Raw genomic sequence first — 18,928 nt, 5'->3', positions numbered from 1 at the left:
GGTGTCTGGGCTCTCCCTTAGAAATAGGGTGAGAAGCTCGATCATCCGGGAGGGACTCAGAGTAGAGCCTCTGCTTCTCCACATCGAGAGGAGACAGTTGAGGTGGCTTGGGCATCTGTTTAGGATGCCTCCTGGACGCCTCCCTGGTGAGGTGTTCCGGGCACGTCCCACCGGGAGGAGACCCAGAGGAAGACCCAGGACACGTTGGAGGGACTATGTTTCTTGGCTGGCCTGGGAACGCCTCGGGATCCCCCCAGAGGAGCTGGACCAAGTGGCTAGGGAGAGGGAAGTCTGGGCCTCCGTACTTTGGCTGCTACCCCCGCAACCTGACCCCGGATAAGCGGAAGAAAATGGATGGATGGACTGTGAGTTTATACCTATTAATATAGAGATGCACCGATTCAATATTAGTATCGGCATCGGTTCCGATATATATTAAAAAAAATTATCGGGTATAAGAGATGCACCGATATCGTATCTGTATCGGTACAGATATGGAAAAACATCTTGATCGGGTATTGGTGACACTGTGACCGATCCATAAGGACAGGAGCTTATTGCTGTTTATTTTAAACATCTGCCAACCAAGCTAGTGACCTATTGTTTTTTCCTCTTATTTCAGCTCCTTTATTATTTATTTTACATTATATTTAGAATTCCTGAACCATTTGATTGGTTTGTTGAAGTTTTATTTTTTCATGTTTGACCAAAGTTGTCAACCTATTATTTTTGTCAGTTTCAGTATCTTTACTATTGTTTATTTTACATTGACTGTTATACTCATAATTGCACTGACTGAACAAATTTAAGTTGTGTTGTTTTTACATGTTTGACTGAGCTTGTGAAGCTCGGTCAAACATGTGTGTTTAAATGTGCTGTACTGGTGCAGCTTTTTGTAATTCAGTACATTTATGTCTGCGTTTAAAAAACAAATGTTTTAAGTCAATTCGGTATTGGATCGGTATCTGCCGATACTGAAGCACAGGTATCGGTATCGGAAGTAAAAATTGTGGCTCAGTGCATCCCTAATACAGTTTGTAAGTACAATTTTCAGCTTGGGTAAAACCTACATTTTGCCACAGTCAGTCAAATCATTGTCATGGTAGAAACATTATTTTTAAAACAGCAGCACATGTCATCTGCTGATTTAAAATCCAACAGATAAACCTGAATCAGCAACAGTTGTTTGGAAAAATGCTTGAACAAGACTTGCTTCTTCAGAAGTTTTAAGGATTCAAAAGGGTAAAAAAAAGGGCAGAGATGTTTTGGCCTCAAGTCTGTTCTTGAGTAGTGTGCTCGGCAAGGATTCCCACACATATGATATCGTGGGGGTGAGTTCATGTTTACTGTCAGGGTTTCATGCTTTCATGCTGAGTTTTCCATGTTTTGCCAGACTTCATGCTCAGTGAACTTTATGCAGCATTGCCTGGGATCTGCCTAGCCAAGTACATAAACTGACAGCCTTTGATGCATCAGTGCCTAAACCCACTCTTATTCTCTTTTTGTATTCTTGTGCCTTCATGGTTTTATATTCCTTTAGATGTGGGGATCCCACCTCTTTTCCCCTGCTTTCAAAGAATGACTCAAATAATTCATCAATGATTGTCGCTTGTCTCCAAGCTTGGGAGGTGGGTGTTGCAAGCCAGCAAATTTTAAAGCGTGGGCTGCTTCTTCGCAGGAAGAATCACTGTAGTAAACAACAATGCAAGTTGTTAAGAAAATAAGCCTCATCAAATTGTATTTATTGTCTTGTGTTGTGTGTGCCCCACAGGCATTAAAACTGCTTTTGCACTTGTCAAATCATGTCGTATGTGATTCATTAATTCAATAGGTACAAATTTTCAATAATGTACATGTGTAAGAAAATGTTTTCAAATAATTTTACTCACATTTTGATTTAGACTTTCTATTCTCTTCTGCCTCATCATTTCTCTGAACACCAAATGTTAATTCCTACAGCTGTGGTGGGAATTTCTAATTGACAGCCATATGTTTTGTTTTTTCGCTTAGATTTTTTTAAATCATTGGTGCGGTCTGTTGTGTATTTTCTATAAATTGACCATGTGCTTTGTTGGACAAACACATCTGTCATTTAGAGATGCATATAAGCACGCACACACAGTTTTTCTTTTTAAACGATTGATCTCACAAGTAACAAATTTATGTAATCTGTGTCTTTTCAGTGTGATCCAGGACAAGTTTTGTGGCATCATCAACATTTGTGTTGAAGCTTTGAATGATGTGATGACAGAGGAATCAGAAACAGGCACCTACAAAGAGTAAGTATTACTTCCCCCCCAATCTTTCATGAGAGAACAAATTAAATTGTGTTTTTGTATTTGTCAAAGAATTTAAGTGTTGGCGTCATTACCAATCTAAATGGAAAGTCTTGTTTTTTTTTGTTTTTTTTTATCAGGATTTTAATTTACATCTATGCATTTACACATAATGAGGAATTTCCATTGATTGTATCCTCTAATTTGCATATAACAACACAAAGCTACATTTTATTTCATAAATACAAGCAATATTTCAAAAGCTGCCCACTGCACCACCTGGTGGTGGATGGGTTAAATGCAGAGACTAATTTCGCCATTGTATGGAAACATACAGTGCTGACATTGTGATGACATTATTATTATTATTATTAATACATTTTGGAAAACAAATTAGCATTTATTAGGGGTGTTAATCACCAGCTTTACCATGATACAATATTATATTGATTTGCTTGAATGACGTTACGATTTTTCTCGATATCGCAAAGTCTGTCCCGATACGATTTCGATTCTTTTCTATTCACAAGTCTGTGATTGATATATTACGATATCAAATACCCATCTCATTTGCATATAAATAAATTTACAAAAACAATTCAAATATGATTTAACCATTTTATTTCTGTTATTACAGGCACCAGGCATTTAAATAAAATAAAAAAAAATTTATTAATCATTGAAAAAATCAAAATAAATGACTTATTAATTATAATCTCACATTTCTCACGTTTAAGTGCATTTTTAAACCAGTTAACTTAAAAGTGCCCTGATTACCTTTCAATTATAAAGAAACAAAAATAGATGTTGAGCTTACATAACATGGCTGTCAATGTGTTTCTTTTTCAGGTGAACGGCCAAATTTGTTGTGATTCCTGAGTATTTTAACTCACACTGGCACCTGTTGCATACGGCACGAGTTTTGTCTGTTGAGCCGTCCTGTTGGAAACTAAAATATTTCCATAGTGTTGATTTAAATCCAGCAGGAGAGTGAATTTCATTATCCTTGTTTTCTGCCTCGTCAGCCATGTTGCTGAGGCGGCCGCAGAGCGCAGCCACACACGGAAATGGTGACACAGACGTGCCTTGGGGATAAAAAAAAGGCATATTTTAAAGATGACGATATGAATCGATGTTTTAGTTTTGCCACAACATAATTGACTCATCAATCATTTAATCGATATTTTGATGTAAATCGATGTATCGTTACACCCCTAGGATTTATTTTACTGGATAATCCACCTCAGTGCAGTAAAAGTACAAAAAAAGTTTCCTTTTTTATTAGTGCATTATAAGTGCTGAGATCGAGAAAATTTTTTTTTTTTTTCATATATTAACTAAAAAGTGGAACTTTCCTAATTGTGATTTACATCACCAATCTGACTCTTCATTGCATCAGTAATACAGTCACCACTAAAATCTGCATGACTTCTGGTGAAGCTGATTTTACACACTGTGAGTCTCTATCTATGTCTCGCTTTCCATCCATCCATCCATTATCTTTTACCCGCTTCTTCCATTTTGGGTCACGGGGGTTGCCGGTGCCCATGTCCAGCAATCACTGTGCGAGGGGCGGGGTACACACTGGACAGATCGCAAGTCCATCACAGGGACACATAGAGACAAACGAGACAAACAACCATTCACTCTCTCACTCACACCTAGGGACGTCTATGCATCAATCAGCCTAACATGCATGTTTTTGGTCTGTGGGAGGAAACCGGAGTACCCGGAGAAAACCTACATATGCACAGCGAGAATATGCAAACTCCACCCAGAAAGGCCCCTGCACCGGGATTTGAACCAGGGACCTGCTTGCTGAGAGGCAGCAGCTCTACCAGATGTGCCACTGTGCTGGTGACTCACTTTCCAATAGGTTTATAATTTAATCCACTACCTGTCTATACCTTCCTCTGCTAGATCAAAAATCACAGTAACATGACCATAACATAACACCCACAGTTAAATGTGAGAGAGATATGTGGTGAAAGTGTTATTGTTTGGCTTTATGACAGCTGAAAAGGTTTACTGTGACTGTGCAACTTTATTGCTCCCATGGGACTGAGAAATCCTTTTATCTGGACTACAAACTCTTGATTTTAATGTTAGATATAATTTGATTTGTTCACATCACAAGGCATCTTAAGAGTTGAGAAATTTCCACTGGCAAAAATGGAAAGATATCTTTATGTATAAAAAACAATTCCAGTTAAGCCTGCCAATCTAAAGGAAGTTATGACTTTTTAGGCAAGACAAACACCAGCTTATTATGTTATGTAATAGTGACAACAGCCCTAACTTTGTCTCTGCCCCCATTTACCCCACTCCTCTCTCTTCTGCCTCCTTGTTTCAGTGACATTTTTTTAAACATACTGAACAAAGACACCCACTGCTGCAGCTGTGAAGCATGATGGAGGGAGCATCATCATGATTTATGACTACATTTCTTTCACTAAAAGAATATCAATATACAAGTTTTTGTTACATAATTTTGATGTTTATGATGTTGAACTTAACAATAGCTTAGATGGTAGAGCTGTTGCCTCTCAATGAGAAGGTCACCAGTTCAAATCCCAGTCCATGGCCTTTCTGGGTGGAGTTTGCATGTGGGGTTTTCTCAGGGTACTCCAGTTTCCTCCCACAGATCAAAAATATGCATGTTAGGCTGATTGGTAACTAAATTGTCCCAAGGTGTGAGTGAGAGAGTGAATGGTTGTTTGTCTCGTTTGTCTCTGTGTGGTCCTGTGATGGACTTGAGACCTGTTCAGGGTATACACCGCCTTTCTCACAGTGACTGCTGGACACAGTGACCCCTGTGACGTGAAAAGAAAGAAGAACACAACTGAGACAACTTTGTTGTAAAGTGGCGCTATATAAATAAACTGAATTGAATTTAAATTAAAAGATAACAAATGGATGGGTGGGTGGTTGGATGGATGGATAGATGGTTGGATGGATGGAAGGATGGAAGGAAGGAAAGAACGTAACAATAGACTCTAGAGCAAAAGTGACTTGTGTAGTTAAAATGCTTTGAATTATCAGTAAGACAAAAATGTTACACATATGCAGTTTATTTATCATTCCACTGAATGATTGAGTGATGCTTTAGGACAGCGGTCCCCAACCTTCTTTGCGCCACGGACCAGTTTAATGTCAGACAATATTTTTACTGACTGGCCTTTAGGGTGTAGCAGATAAATACAACAAAATAAAATGATACGACCGGCGTAAAAACTGGTATTTACACTCTCTGGTCATAATAGTAAAGGTTAAACGTGCTTTCAAAATAAGATACACCACAATAACAAATATAAAGGGCATGAAAATTACAACTCACCATAACGCTAAATCGGTGGAAGCCCTGAGATTGTTTGCAACGAGACGGTCCCATCTAGAGGTAATGGGAGACAGTGACACCCGAAGTGTGTTGCTTATGTTCAGTCTGCTCCGTAATTTTGTTTTGGTTTCTGTCACTGCAGAAAACCCTGTTTCACACTTGTAGGATGTCAGAAATGGCAAAAGGGTTTTCAGTGCTTTTGTGGCGATGTCAGGGTTTTCTACCATGACTTTAATCCAGAACACCGGCAGAGTTGTTGTCTCAAACATACTTTTAAGGCTGCCGTCATTTGCGATCTCTAGCAGTTGATCTTCTTCTTGTATTCTTCTTCTTGTATAGACATGCTAGATTCCCCTGGTTTGTTGGTGAATTTGTCACAGATCCATTCCTTGGCAGTTTGTGCACAAAGAAACTTTCCGAAGGCATTTGCTTTTTGTCCATTTTGCTAGCTTGAGGGTTTCAAACAATGCGGTAATATATTATGTGTTACCGCCGCAAGCAGTCCCTTTAAGAAGGTAGTCATGTGACCGAGGCAAGCATCGACATATATGTACATCAACGCCTCATGGAGCTCTGAATCGTACATTGACTTTGCCGCCATATTGAATGTGGCACGTTAGTGCTCTTCAGGGTTTGTTTATTATAGACACAGATTAAATGTTAAATATAGATATTTCTATATTTATCATCACAGTAATTTTTATACACGTTAGTAGTTGTAAACATTCAAACAAATAAACATGTTTGTTTAGTGCTTACCTATAACCTAATCATTTAAGGAGTAATCATTTTTAATAATTGCCTTAAAAGTTACAAATGTTGTTTTTGGTGCCTGTTTGTTTTCCAAATCTATTAGTGTGTGTAAATGGCATCAACTTAAAACACTTTATGGTCACTTTATGGTATCCTGATGCATGCTCAATAATCCAGGTAGAAAAATCCAAAAAAGTTCAATCTGGTCCTCTGGACATTAAAAAAAAAACAACAAAAAAAACAACAAAGCAAAAAAATCTAGAAACGTTTCGTCTCTCATCCAAGAGACTTCCTCAGTCTGAGGTGCTGTTTTCAGCTCAGTCTCTTAAATAGCACCTTCTCAGAGTGGATCAACCAGTTTGCTGCTGACAACCAAAACCAGCTGATCACATGCTCAAGAAGGACCATCAGCCTAACAATGGGTCATTAGCACACTGATGGCTGTTTACTACTCACTCTGGGTCACTTTATGGTGCTTTATTAAGTTCAGTCCATTTCCTTGTATTTGTTGACCGGCAGATCTGCCACATCCAATATGGCGGACGCTCTGATGTACCGCTGCAGTGGGCCAGCCCGCTCAACAAGGCATCTATGTATATATGTTTATGGAGGCAAGCATCTTAACCTGAGTCAAGAGTGAGTCATAGACAGATGTGGCAGAGAGAATCTGGTAATTTTCCAAAATAAAACAGTTCAGAATCAGATACTAAATAAAACAGAAATAATGTAAGTTATGTATTCTTTCTGTGCGGCCTGGTACCAACTGACCCACGGACCGGTGCCGGTCCGCGGCCTGGAGGTTGGAGACTGCTGCTTTAGGACAAAACCCCAAAGCATACAGGTTAATTAACAAATCCAAAGAGGGCTCATAATTGAAGAATATAATAGAACTATAACCTTGATGAGATTGGGTCAAGTAGAAAAATGAAAATAAGTGTGTTTTTGCTTGCCACTGTTTTGTATAATTTTGCTGTGCTGACATTCTTACTTCAGAGAGTTAGTCAGTGTTTAAATATTGATAAGACAGTTTTAAAGAAATGTTCATCCTTGTAATATTTCATCTCAGTTTTATTACTGGTACATAAATCAGTGACATATTTTGTCAAGTTGCAGTCTAAAGTTGATTTATTTAGGCTATTTGAATGTCATTAGTTAGAATTCAGTTTCTGATCACGCATTATCACTTGCTACATTTCAAAGTCACAAAATGTGACATTCAAACTCCCCATTGCCCCTACACCTTATTTGTGCTCACAGTAAGGGTTTTAGTAATGAGCACAAAGAAAATAAAACTTCACAGCGCACAAAGGTTTTTTACTCGCAATTCTCTCCGCATGTAGATGAAGCCATATGAATAGCAGCTATAGCTGTCTATTAAAATTGCCAGAGGCTTCAGCCTTCTTTGTGTGCCTGTGTTTGCACATGCTGCTTGTTTTGAGATTGTGTCCTACTGTGCAGGTCTATGGGTGGTTATTAATATTGAGTTGAATATTATTGTGTTTGCAGCTGCATGCTGATGAGCCATTTTGAAGAACCCAAGCTAAGTGAAGAAGAGGAGCCACCAACTGAGCAGGATAAGAGGAAGAAACTTGTGAGTCAAACTTACAAACTGCACACAAGTAACTTGGCAAACATTGAACTATTTCCATTTGTGTAAAATTTTAAACTTAAGAATGTGTTTGTGTCATCAGTTAGTTGTTTTTTTGTGTTTTTTCTTTTAGGTGCATTTGTCTTTGCACAGAAAATACTTTATAATTTTATAATTTTTTTTGACTCTGGCACATTAACAAGAATAAAACTATGCAGAGAAAAGAAACTGCTCACTTCGTTTAACATTGGAACAAGTAGAAAATACTTGCTGTTTCATAACATGAACACTTAACACAGTTTCATGTTCATCACACTGTTCAAGTGTTTTTAAGTGCAGGTTTTGAATATTTGTGTCATAGAAAAAAATAGCAGATATTTTTTGCCTGTCGGTTAGAGTTGCAATTTCTAACCCAAGCCCATCCCCAACCAGACCCAACCCGAAATTTGGGCCTGGTCGAGCCAAAATTATGTGCTTGATGGGCAGGCCGGGGCGGGCTCGGGCTTTTGTTACGGTTTTACGAATCATATAATGCAAAGAAAACTAAATAAGATTGCACAATATAAAATTGTGTTAATCTACTTTTATATTATGCATTCTTATTTAGTTTGTGTTAATTGTGTTAATCTACTTATAAAGGAGGAGGCTGTAAATTTACTATGTTGAGGGTAAAAAAGAAATAAAATAGAGTGCAGAAGTTAATCGGACTGTGAAAAGAGAGAGTAGCGTTGGCACATTGCGCAACAATTGTGCATGTAGCCCCGCCCGCCCTGCTTTTATCACACATCTGAGGATTTGCAATTGATCCATAACAAGCAACATAATGGAGCTGGAAAGTATTAAACAAAAGCTAAAAACGGGAGAACTCACTTTGCAAAGCCAGTACAGTGAAACCTGCTGTTGTGTGTCAGGTGCACGCTCCGGTCTGACCAGCCAGTTGAAACAGGCAAAAAAAAGTCTTAAGCTTCAGATAGACAACAGGATCATCAGCCGCGCACATCCGCTGATCGGCCGGTTGAAAGAGGAAAAAAAAAGTCTCATTAAACTTCAGATGGATCACCGGATCATCGGCCGCGCGCGTCCCGCTCCGCACCCTTCTGTCATCTGCGGTGAAGGAAACTGAAGCATCTGAAGCTACAAAAGCTGAAGAGAGCAGCGCATTCAATTAAAATAACCTTGCTCTATATTTTTCCAAATAATTTTGTTTTAAAAATATTTTTGTTCATCTGCATAATAGCTTATCTTTAGAGTTGATTTTTTTTAGGCTATTCGTTTTGTATGTTAATATCCATTTGGTGACTTGTTCATAAACAAGAAATCTTATCCCCCTTTCTTTAAAATATGTTTTAAAACTCATGTCAAACTTGCAAAAGCAGTAAAAGCTTTTTTTTTTTTCTTTTTTTTTTCGGGTTCGGGCGGGCTTCTAGTTACAGTTAGTTGGTCAGGTCAGGCTCGGCCGAAATGCCTACGGGCTCAGGCCGGGTCGGTTCAAATTTTTTAGACCTGAATGCAACTCTACTGTACACATTTAAGATTAGTAGGAGATACTGAACTACAGAGATGGGTCTGTGTGAGGATGCATTCCTGTGCTGTTCTCTCCCTCTCTGTAAGATCAGAAATTGTAACTCTCCCCTTCAGTGTAAAAATACAGTTTAATTATAATGGTTTGTGTAAGTGTTCCTTCTCCAAATGAATGCTTCAGCAATACAAAAGGTATATAAAAATTGTATTCATTGCTGTTTGAATGAGGAAATACAGCTGTACTTGTTTTTTTCGTGTAGCGTTTTTCTTTGTGCAAGTGTGTGTGTATTTGCTAGGTGCTACCCCAGTGCACTTATCACCTCAGCCCAGACTCTGACTTTTTGCTTCGGGGAACAGAAAAGCGTAGACTTAAAGTCGCACCCTGCGTCTTAATGTGTGCACGTCTGTGTGCTTGCAGACGTGGATGAATGTATATGTGAGAGCAACGGCTGTGCACACATGATACAGTTTTTTTTTTAGTTTGAAGAGAAAGTAAATGAGAAAGGGGATCTGTGACATTTTAGAAAATTTATTGACTCCATTTGAGCTTTTTCAGGGCTTCTTACTATGTCAGGTGTGTGCACGACTGTGAAAGGATGCACATTTCATCATCTGCAGGCTTTACTTGTGCTGTTTTGAAAGCACAGTAACTAAGGACAGGATTGTTTGAGCAAAACAAAATTGAAGCTATCACCTTAATATTATAAGTATGTTTTAGATGTACTTGAACTCAGCGGCAAGAAATTCAGTCCTCACAGCTTGTGATCATCTTCAAGGTTAGCTGGAGGGTTTTGCTGACAGTCAACTGGCTGGTAAAGGCCAAAGCTATGGAAAATGCTATGTGGAACATGACATGTAACCCCTATGAATTACAAATCTGGAAGTTGTAGAGGTGATGAAACTAACACAAACGATTTAGTGGGATCATCTCTTTAGACTGTAGTAATTCTATGAGCAAAGTTAGGGACAAAGGCTGGCTGCTGCAGTTCATCATTCATGTCAGGTGTGTGGATAGTTGCATGTTTATTGACTGAGGTTTTGTATTAAAATGTTCCTATTTGTGTGCAGTGCAGAATAATTGTTCAAGCATGCACCTAATCACTGAAATCAGCTAAAACTAAAAGTTTTATTAGGTTATTTCTGAAATCAGTGTGTGTCATTTGCAGTTAACTAATTACATTTCAGTAGTCCTATGGGGCACCTAAAACAAGAATAGTTTTCTCACTGTTTAGAAAATATTAATTCTAGAAATTCTGTTTTTGTCTGTTTTCAAAGGTGGTTCTAAGCACAACAAAAATTATGGACAGTTTTACTGAAACAATTTCATGGGTTTTCCATTTGGAGGGTAAAATAATGAAAATATGATAGGTCATGCAATGCAGTGGTATTTACTTTAACTTTTTATCTTAATGAATATATTTTAATTATTTAGTCAGTCACAGTGACATAATGCTTGATAACCAAAAACAAAATGAACAACAAAAAAAACTTTAAACTACTTAAAAAACTGGTGCCAAATAATGAAAACGCTAAATAATAATAGTAATCTCTTCCAGAAAGAAACAGCCCTTTTTGATCTCTGGAGGCTAAATTACTATTTGCGTTCCAGTGCATTTGCAGTAATGCTGTTAAAATGACAAATGTCAACAATTAAAGCACTGTAGTTATCATTACTGCTTTATTCCTGTAAAACATCATGCTGAGAATTTAAATGGTTAAAGCTTTTAAAAATTGTTACAATCATGTTCAGGATCATGTTGCGCCTGTTAAAACCCAACAAATCAAAACTCAGAGCAGAACCTTGGCTGAGTGACGTCACCAAGGCCGTTAGGCAGCAATGTAGGAGGGCGCTCCGCAAGTGGAGGAAAGACAGGCTGGTCTCTTTTCAAATACTTAGAGAGTTGGCGCCGTTATCAGAAAGCAGTAAAAGCTGCTAAATCCAAATACTTCTCTGATATAATTACCTCAAACTCTCGCAACCCACATGTCCTCTTCTCCACCCTAAACTCTGTTCTCCACTTTACTGAACCATCACCTCTGGAAGCCTCGACTGAGCTGTGCGACAATTTCTACATTTCTTTTTGGAAAAAATTGCGACCACCCTGGCTCTCATTTTCCCTCAAACTCATGACCCATCCATTCCACCTCAATCTGTAGCTCCTTTTGACCATTTTGAACCCATAACTCTATCTTCTCTAGAGCAGGTCATGTGCAGCTTGAAACCTTCTGGTTCCCCCTTTGATGTGGTCCCCCCATGACTACTAAAGGAGGTGTTTCCTACTCTAGGTCCATCCATTCTTACTATAGTAAACAGTAGTTTATCCATTGGCGTGGTGCCAAAATCCTTTAAACATGCTGCTGTCCAGCCTCTCCTGAAAAAACCAAACCTTGACCCCTCAGTCGTTTCCAATTTCCGGCCTGTCTCCAAACTCCCATTTGTTTCTAAACTACTGGAGAAAATAGTCGAGTCCCAGTTGAAGTGCTTCCTGGAGTGTCACGCCATCTTAGAGCTATTCCAATCAGGCTTTAAACCTCTCCACAGCACTGAAACTGCCCTGCTGAAGGTCTTTAATGACATTTTCTTAACCACTGATACCGGTGATTCTGTGCTGCTTGTCCTATTGGACCTCACAGCCGCCTTTGACTCCATCGACCATGAGATCCTCATTGCTAGGTTGGAGCAGTGGGTGGGCATCACAGGATCAGCCCTCAGTTGGTTCAAAACTTATCTCACTGACAGATCATTTTGTGTCTCCATCAAGGATTTTAGTTCTGCAGCGGCAGAGCTTAAATGGGGGGTTCCGCAGGGGTCCATCCTGGGTCCCCCCCTATTCTCTTTATACCTGCTGCCGCTTGGTGCTATTTTCCGGAAACACAACATGCCCTTCCACTTCTACGCCGATGACTGTCAAATTTACTTCCCACTAAGACACAATGGCACATGCTCTATTCAACCGCTGTTCAACTGTCCGGCTGACATCAGGGACTGGATGGCTTTAAACTTCTTAAGTTTCAATGAAAAGAACTCTGAAGTCATGTTGTTCCCTCCCAATGACACAATCACAAACCACTGCATGGACCTCTCCGCTCTAACCCTGTCAGAAAAACAGAGTCACTAATCTGGGAGTGATAATGGACCCTTCCCTGAAACTTAACAATCATGTAAACATGATTGTTAAATCATGTTTCTTCCAACTGAGGCGGCTGTCTAAACTGAAGCCCATATTGTTCAAAAATAATCTGGAGACAGTAATACGTGCATTCATTACATCTAGGCTTGATTACTGCAATTCACTCCTGTTTGGTATTAGTCAAACCTCCATTGCACGACTACAACTGGTCCAGAATGCAGCAGCCCTATTTTTAACCAGTACAGGCAAAAGAGAGCACGTTACACCAGTTTTGGCCTCACTGCACTGGTTACCGGTTCACTTTCGAATCCAGTTCAAAATACTCATGTATGTCTACAAATCACTGAACAGTTTCGCGCGCCCCCCCCCCCCCCCCCCACCACCATCTCTCTGATCTGCTACAACCGTATGTCCCACCACGCTCCCTGAGGTCAGCAGACCAGTTGCTCCTCACAGTTCCAGGAACTCATCTTAAGTGCAGAGGTGACGGGGCCTTCTCTGTAGCAGGACCAAGACTCTGGAACGAGTTACCTTTGCTTGTCAGACAGGCATCCTCCCTCTCGGTTTTCAAGTCCCGTTTAAAACCCCTCTACTATTCGGTGGCTTTCAACACCAAATGATCTGTGTTTTGAACCTGTATGCTCCACACTGGTTTGTCGTCATTATCTGCATCGTTTTTATGTCTATATTCTGATGTACTGCATTTTGTATTGTGCTTTGTGTGTTACCTGTTGTTCTGTCTGTACAGCACTTTGGTTGGCCTTGTAGCTGTTTTAAGTGCTCTATAAATAAAATGGTATGGTATGGTATGGTACGGTATGGTACAATCTGCAGCAATAAAACTAAATGGTATTTCTTGATTTACCATACAGTATTTACCTTATAATTTGTGTTCAAATTGTATGTCAAAAGAAGCAGATGTTTGTTTGTTAGTTTTTTTAAATTTTAAATTAAAATCATCAGCTTTCATGACCTGAAAAAAAAAAAGACTGGGGGAGGGGTGGCATTGCACATGCACAGAAAGTCCAACTCGGAGTTTTCCAAGGGTTGTTGGCTTGTGTCCCGGAGCAACACTTGGAGGGACAAAGAAACACCAGGCTATCAGTTCATCCTGCTGTCTTCACCTGGCCTCTCCTCTAATTGGAACTTTTGCTTTTATGTTGTCTAATTATCCAACTCTTCAAACTTTGCCATACTTTTAAACAGTTTCTCTTTTCATTAATTTTGATTAAAACAAGCCAAATGTTTCGGTTTCTGAAAGTTGCCATGTAAAATCATCCTTAATACCTTTATTTTGTTGACATTTCTACACATTCATCAGTATCTAATTAATCTCTGATTGCAACACAGTTGTCACCCAGTTATTGTTTTACTCACTGTGTTCAAGTCGCACATATTGTCTCTTCATCAGTGTTTGCTACTGGCAGCTATGTTGGAGAGAAACAAACAAGCTGCAGTCAGCAAGTTTCTGCTTCTTATGATTGCGACTTATTCTCCTATTAATGAGGAACTTTAGGATAAGTTATTTCTAAGCTGAATGTCGGAAAAAAACTGTAAAAGCACCTTACTCAAGCAAAACTTTTCTCCTAGAAACCACAATAATATTTTATTCATTAATAAACTGGGCTTGGGCCTGATAATAAAAACAAATCTGTTGTAACAAAACGCTAAGCGTTTAAAATGCTTTGGATATTTGAGTAACTTTATCTTAAGATTGTTTTAGTAATTGTTTTCATACAGTATTGTATCTAAATTCTAATATAAATTATGAGCATACGGGTAATGCTCATCATTAGTGATGCAAACACAAAGGAAATAAAAATGTACACCTACTATGAATATGTATGATTGTAAACTTCAAATTGTCTGCATGCCAGTAGCCTATTAAATTTAAGTATGTTGATATGCCAGTACCCATTCCAAACACAGTCTGAAGTCATTGTGGGTGCACCTCTTCAGATTTATACTGTCTGTAGGTGGAGAGGCTGCCTTCTTACTGTGGCTGTCGACTGATTTTTTGCCTAAATTGGACTTGCTATGTTGTTTTTTTCTGTGCATCAAGGAGAGTTTGTTGTTGTGTTCTGGAAGCTGTTGACTGTTCCACTCTGTCTTGTATTGAATTCGTAAGGGTCCCTCACTTTGATCTGAGTATCTCAGACGACTAGACTCGGCTAACTGATGCTGTGTTTGGGCCTCTGTACATAATGCATCATTTGATTCTTGTGCTTTATCTACAAGGCCAGCGCCATCAAACATGAAGAAGGATAGGCAACATCAAAGACTTTGTCCTCTGGGTACTAATGACATGGGCTTTGTCTGTTGTGTTGTGTAGTGTTGTGGTGGCATACATCCACTTCTGCTTTTTTCTGTCTGTCTGTCTGTCTGTCTGTCTATCTGTCTGTCTGTCTGTCTGTCTGTCTGTCTGTCTGTCTGTCTGTCTGTCCGGCCGTCACAATGGGAGTTGGATGCAGGTCCCGAGTCACTGCAGCTAGCTATTGCTAGCCATGGGCCTAGCTACAACAATTTACTGTAATGTACCATTGGTCATATTTGTGTTACTTTTAATGAATTGTGGCCATGTACATCTGTATGTGTTCTGTGTTTCATATACCGGTAGTTAAAAATTGGGGTAGTGAATATGTTTTGCTTTTAAGTGGTGGTAGGGCACCTGTGGCTGAGTGGTTAGAGCAGTCGTCCTCCAATGCAAGAGTTGGGTTTGAATCCACCAGCAGTCACATGCCGAAGTGTCCCTGGGCAAGACACTGAACCCCTCATTGCCTCAGATGTGTGTCCCATCGTTGTATGAATGTGAAAAAGCTTTGATTAGTCTCTTTAGAATGATTTGTTCAATTAGCTTTGTAGAGATATAGCAGAGTGATGTATGAATGGGTAAATGAGGCACAGATTGTAGTGTAAAGCACTTTGAGTATCTCCATAAGATAGAAAGGCGCTATATAAGTACAGTCCATTTATCATTTACATTTTAAGCACAAAACAGTAACATATTGGCAACTTCTTGAGAAATTCTAGCCTACTACAGGTCTTCTAATCCTTCTCCTGGCATGCTAACGAGTGCCACACAGTCAAACTGCTGGATAAATACATACTGAAAGTCTATTGTTGTTCATTCACCATCTCTTACTAAACACCTACCAAGTGTTTTTGGAGTGGCACACCATTGCGTTGCTTGGATCAATAAGCAGAGACTCTACAAAGCGTTCTCTTATCATGCATCATAACTTACTCAATTGATTAAACTGACTGAGGGATGGGAATGTTGATTCTTATCTTCTTTTATAAGCCTTGATCGCTCTTGCTCTGTTAGCCTTTGTGCCAATAATGGTCAACAGGGCACAATTATTAGGACAAATGTTCTTCTATTTGGGGCTCATTTTGTGCATATGAATCAATAATGTTAAAGTACACCTAGGAAAAACTTTCAAAATACATAGTTCTATAAAAAGCAATGATATTTTCAAAATGACTAGGCTGAATCAGTAACGGTCGTTTAAATATCCAAAAAATTTTGACGTAAAACTACTGAAACATTATCAGTAACCAGTGGAATATGACAAATATTTTGTCATACTTCATACTTTTTGCTGTTTAGAAAATGAATTATTGTGCTTTCATTTTGGTCTAGACAGGACAGAAAATGTGCTGTTATACAAATATATGTAATATTTCTTTATTAGGTAGCTTATAGTAGTGGTTGTGCCTTCATTTTTGCTCATTGCTCAGAAAGTATTTTTGTGAAGTTTTGCATTTACTATGACACATTAAGTTGTTCCTTTCATTCAACCAGTTTGTATTATTTCATTTTAATGAGCAATCTTAGAGCCTCTAAAGATCCTGCAGAGGTTTATATTTATAGGAAATGAGTTTCAGTGTGTTATCATTTCAGTGTGAGCCACAGAAAGCATAGGTAATGAAGACTTGCCATTCTCGCTTTATTATTGCTCTATTCTCAAGCAGGCCGTCAGTCTCAGCATAATTTGGTTGTGTTGAATAACAGACCTTTCTGTCCAGGCTATTTTGCAGCTCAAGATGAAAAGATTCTCGTTTGTATGGCCTTATGCACAGCTATCAAAATTAGATTTCATCTCTCTTACTATTCATCGTTATAGCCACTTGTACAAAAGTGTAGTAAAAAAGGCTCCATAAGTGTGGCAAAAACCTGTTTTTTTGAATCAACAAAATATTGTACTCAAGTGAAAGCTTGTTAGTAACATTTTTTAAAGCTACAAAATATTACATAAAGCTAATGTGCTGTGTAATTTTTAAAAGTGCTCTAGTTGTGTGCTTTGCGTGTGAAAGCATTAATGTCTGCTTCATGCTTACATTACATGGATGAAGTGGAACATGTAGAGTGACAGCAGCTCTTTTGGTTGGAGCATACATTCCTTCATTAAACCTACTCACTAACCTGATTTTGTGTCTACTGTAATTGCCGGTCTATAGAACACACCTGACTGTAAGCCACGCATTCTAAATTTAAAATGAAACACGATTTTGTACATGAATAAGACGCACTGGTGTGCATGCCACGGGTGTCCAAAATGTAATATCAGAAACTGTATACAGCTCCTGGTAGAATGTGCAGCTCTTGTTGTAGTACAAGAATCAACCACCAGATGGTGTTTCATAGACTTTAGTTTGCTTAGTTAGATGCTTAGTTAGTTAGTTTGCTTTTCAACACCCAAACTGCGTGATCGTCACAGGTCTTCATGATGACTCGCTCTCTGACTCATTCTCCTAAAAAAGAAACTTGTCCAGATGACATGATTTAACCTTTTTTGTATTTATTTACCTGGATTGAGCTTGCAAACCTTTTTTTTTTTTACCGGCACATGAGTCATGACTCTCAGGGAGAGGGGGAACACCCCCTCCTGTTCTCTTTCTCTGTGAGCGATATTTACCGTACACTGAAAGATTTTTAAAAACTTTTATTTAAGTATGTACCAGTAGCATGCACAGAAATAGGCTACGTACAGTACGGTAAATGTTTTTTGTATAAACAATGCCTTTAACATGGCTGGTTAAAAAAAAAAAAAAAAAAAGTCCAATGGAATTTTCCGCTTGAATGAAAGTGAAACTGTTTCCTCTGTCTGGATAAGACAAGAGTTGTTCTGCCCTGACGGATAGATGGACGGACGGACAGACGTTTGTTTGTTTGTTTGTTTCCATAAAAGTAATCAAATGGACGGATGTTTGTTTGTTTGTTTCCATAAAAGTAATCAGTTAATAACATTTTTTATCTGAGGAGCTAGCAGATTTTTAAACAGGAAATCTGATCAATGCACGTCTATATTGGGGGTGTGTTTTTATGACTCAATGAGAATATGGTACCTCATTGATCATTAGGGTGACTTCTGGTCACATGGCACAGAGTGGGATTATGGGTATTTAGTAGCAAAACTGGAACCATGAGCAAGAAGGAAATGTCATGAATACCTGTGGCATTCACTCTGTCATAAAAACCCTCCCCCAAGTGGGGTGTGTGTAAAAAAAGTGTAAAGAAAGTGTAAGAAAAAAGTAGCAGCTTTACACTGGAAATTACGGTATTTCTCTTGCCTCATTCTATTGTAGTTAATTTACAGGACACCAACATTGAAAAAAAATCTCTGTCTGATACAGTTTTAGAGCAAAGCTGTTATTCAGAGTAATATTAGTTGCTGCTGTCTTCAATTTAGCCAACCGCTGCTTTAATATTACCGAACAAACTTCACTAGGCACACAAAGTTAAAAACAAAGCTGTTTGACAAATCAACATTAATGTTCCAGTTATCTGTTGGTGTTTACCACTTACAATTTTGCAAGAGCCGCCTCACTTTACGATAGGAAATAGTGTCTGCAGTATGTCACCATGACAATTGTTCCCAGAGCCAGGAAGGAGACCACACAAACAAATCACCCTCAAATTCAGCACTGGTTTCTGGAAGATTAAAAAAATATGTCACTGGATTTTCTGGCTACATTTTAAATGTAGTATGTATGTGTCTAAGGGAAGCCTTTTAAATTTGCTTACCAATGAGGATGAGACGAGAAGCAGCTGAAAGGATGTTAGTGCACAATATCTTTTGAGTTTGTAGCATTTAGATGTATTGATTAGCTATAATTGTGCAATCTCCACTTTTACTTAAGACAAATTTAGGTATGTTCTTGCATAATTTAGATTCAATTAGTTGAGGTCTCTCATAGTGTGACAGTTTAAACTAACACATAAGGTTCATTTCTAATTACATATATAGTCCTGTTTTTTACAGAAATTAAACATTGCTTTAGTGTTCATATATATATATATATATATATATATATATAT

At 38.6% G+C, this 18,928-nt stretch overlaps 1 protein-coding gene across 1 annotated transcript in view; it reads left to right on the top strand.

The window, feature by feature from the left end:
- Positions 1 to 18,928, top strand: part of ipo11 (importin 11) — a 146,665-nt gene that overhangs the window by 106,762 nt on the left and 20,975 nt on the right. The window contains exons 28-29 of the mRNA XM_037680985.1: positions 2,184 to 2,279; positions 7,873 to 7,957. Coding sequence (XP_037536913.1) covers positions 2,184 to 2,279; positions 7,873 to 7,957 — 181 coding nt within the window. The remainder of the gene's footprint in view (positions 1 to 2,183; positions 2,280 to 7,872; positions 7,958 to 18,928) is intronic.

The sequence above is a fragment of the Nematolebias whitei genome, chromosome 8, assembly GCF_014905685.2.
Source record: "Nematolebias whitei isolate Nwh7 chromosome 8, NemWhi1, whole genome shotgun sequence".
In the NCBI taxonomy this organism is placed as follows: Eukaryota; Metazoa; Chordata; class Actinopteri; order Cyprinodontiformes; family Rivulidae; genus Nematolebias; species Nematolebias whitei.
Note: the sequence above shows the minus strand (reverse complement) of the source record. Positions and strands in the feature narration are given on the sequence as shown.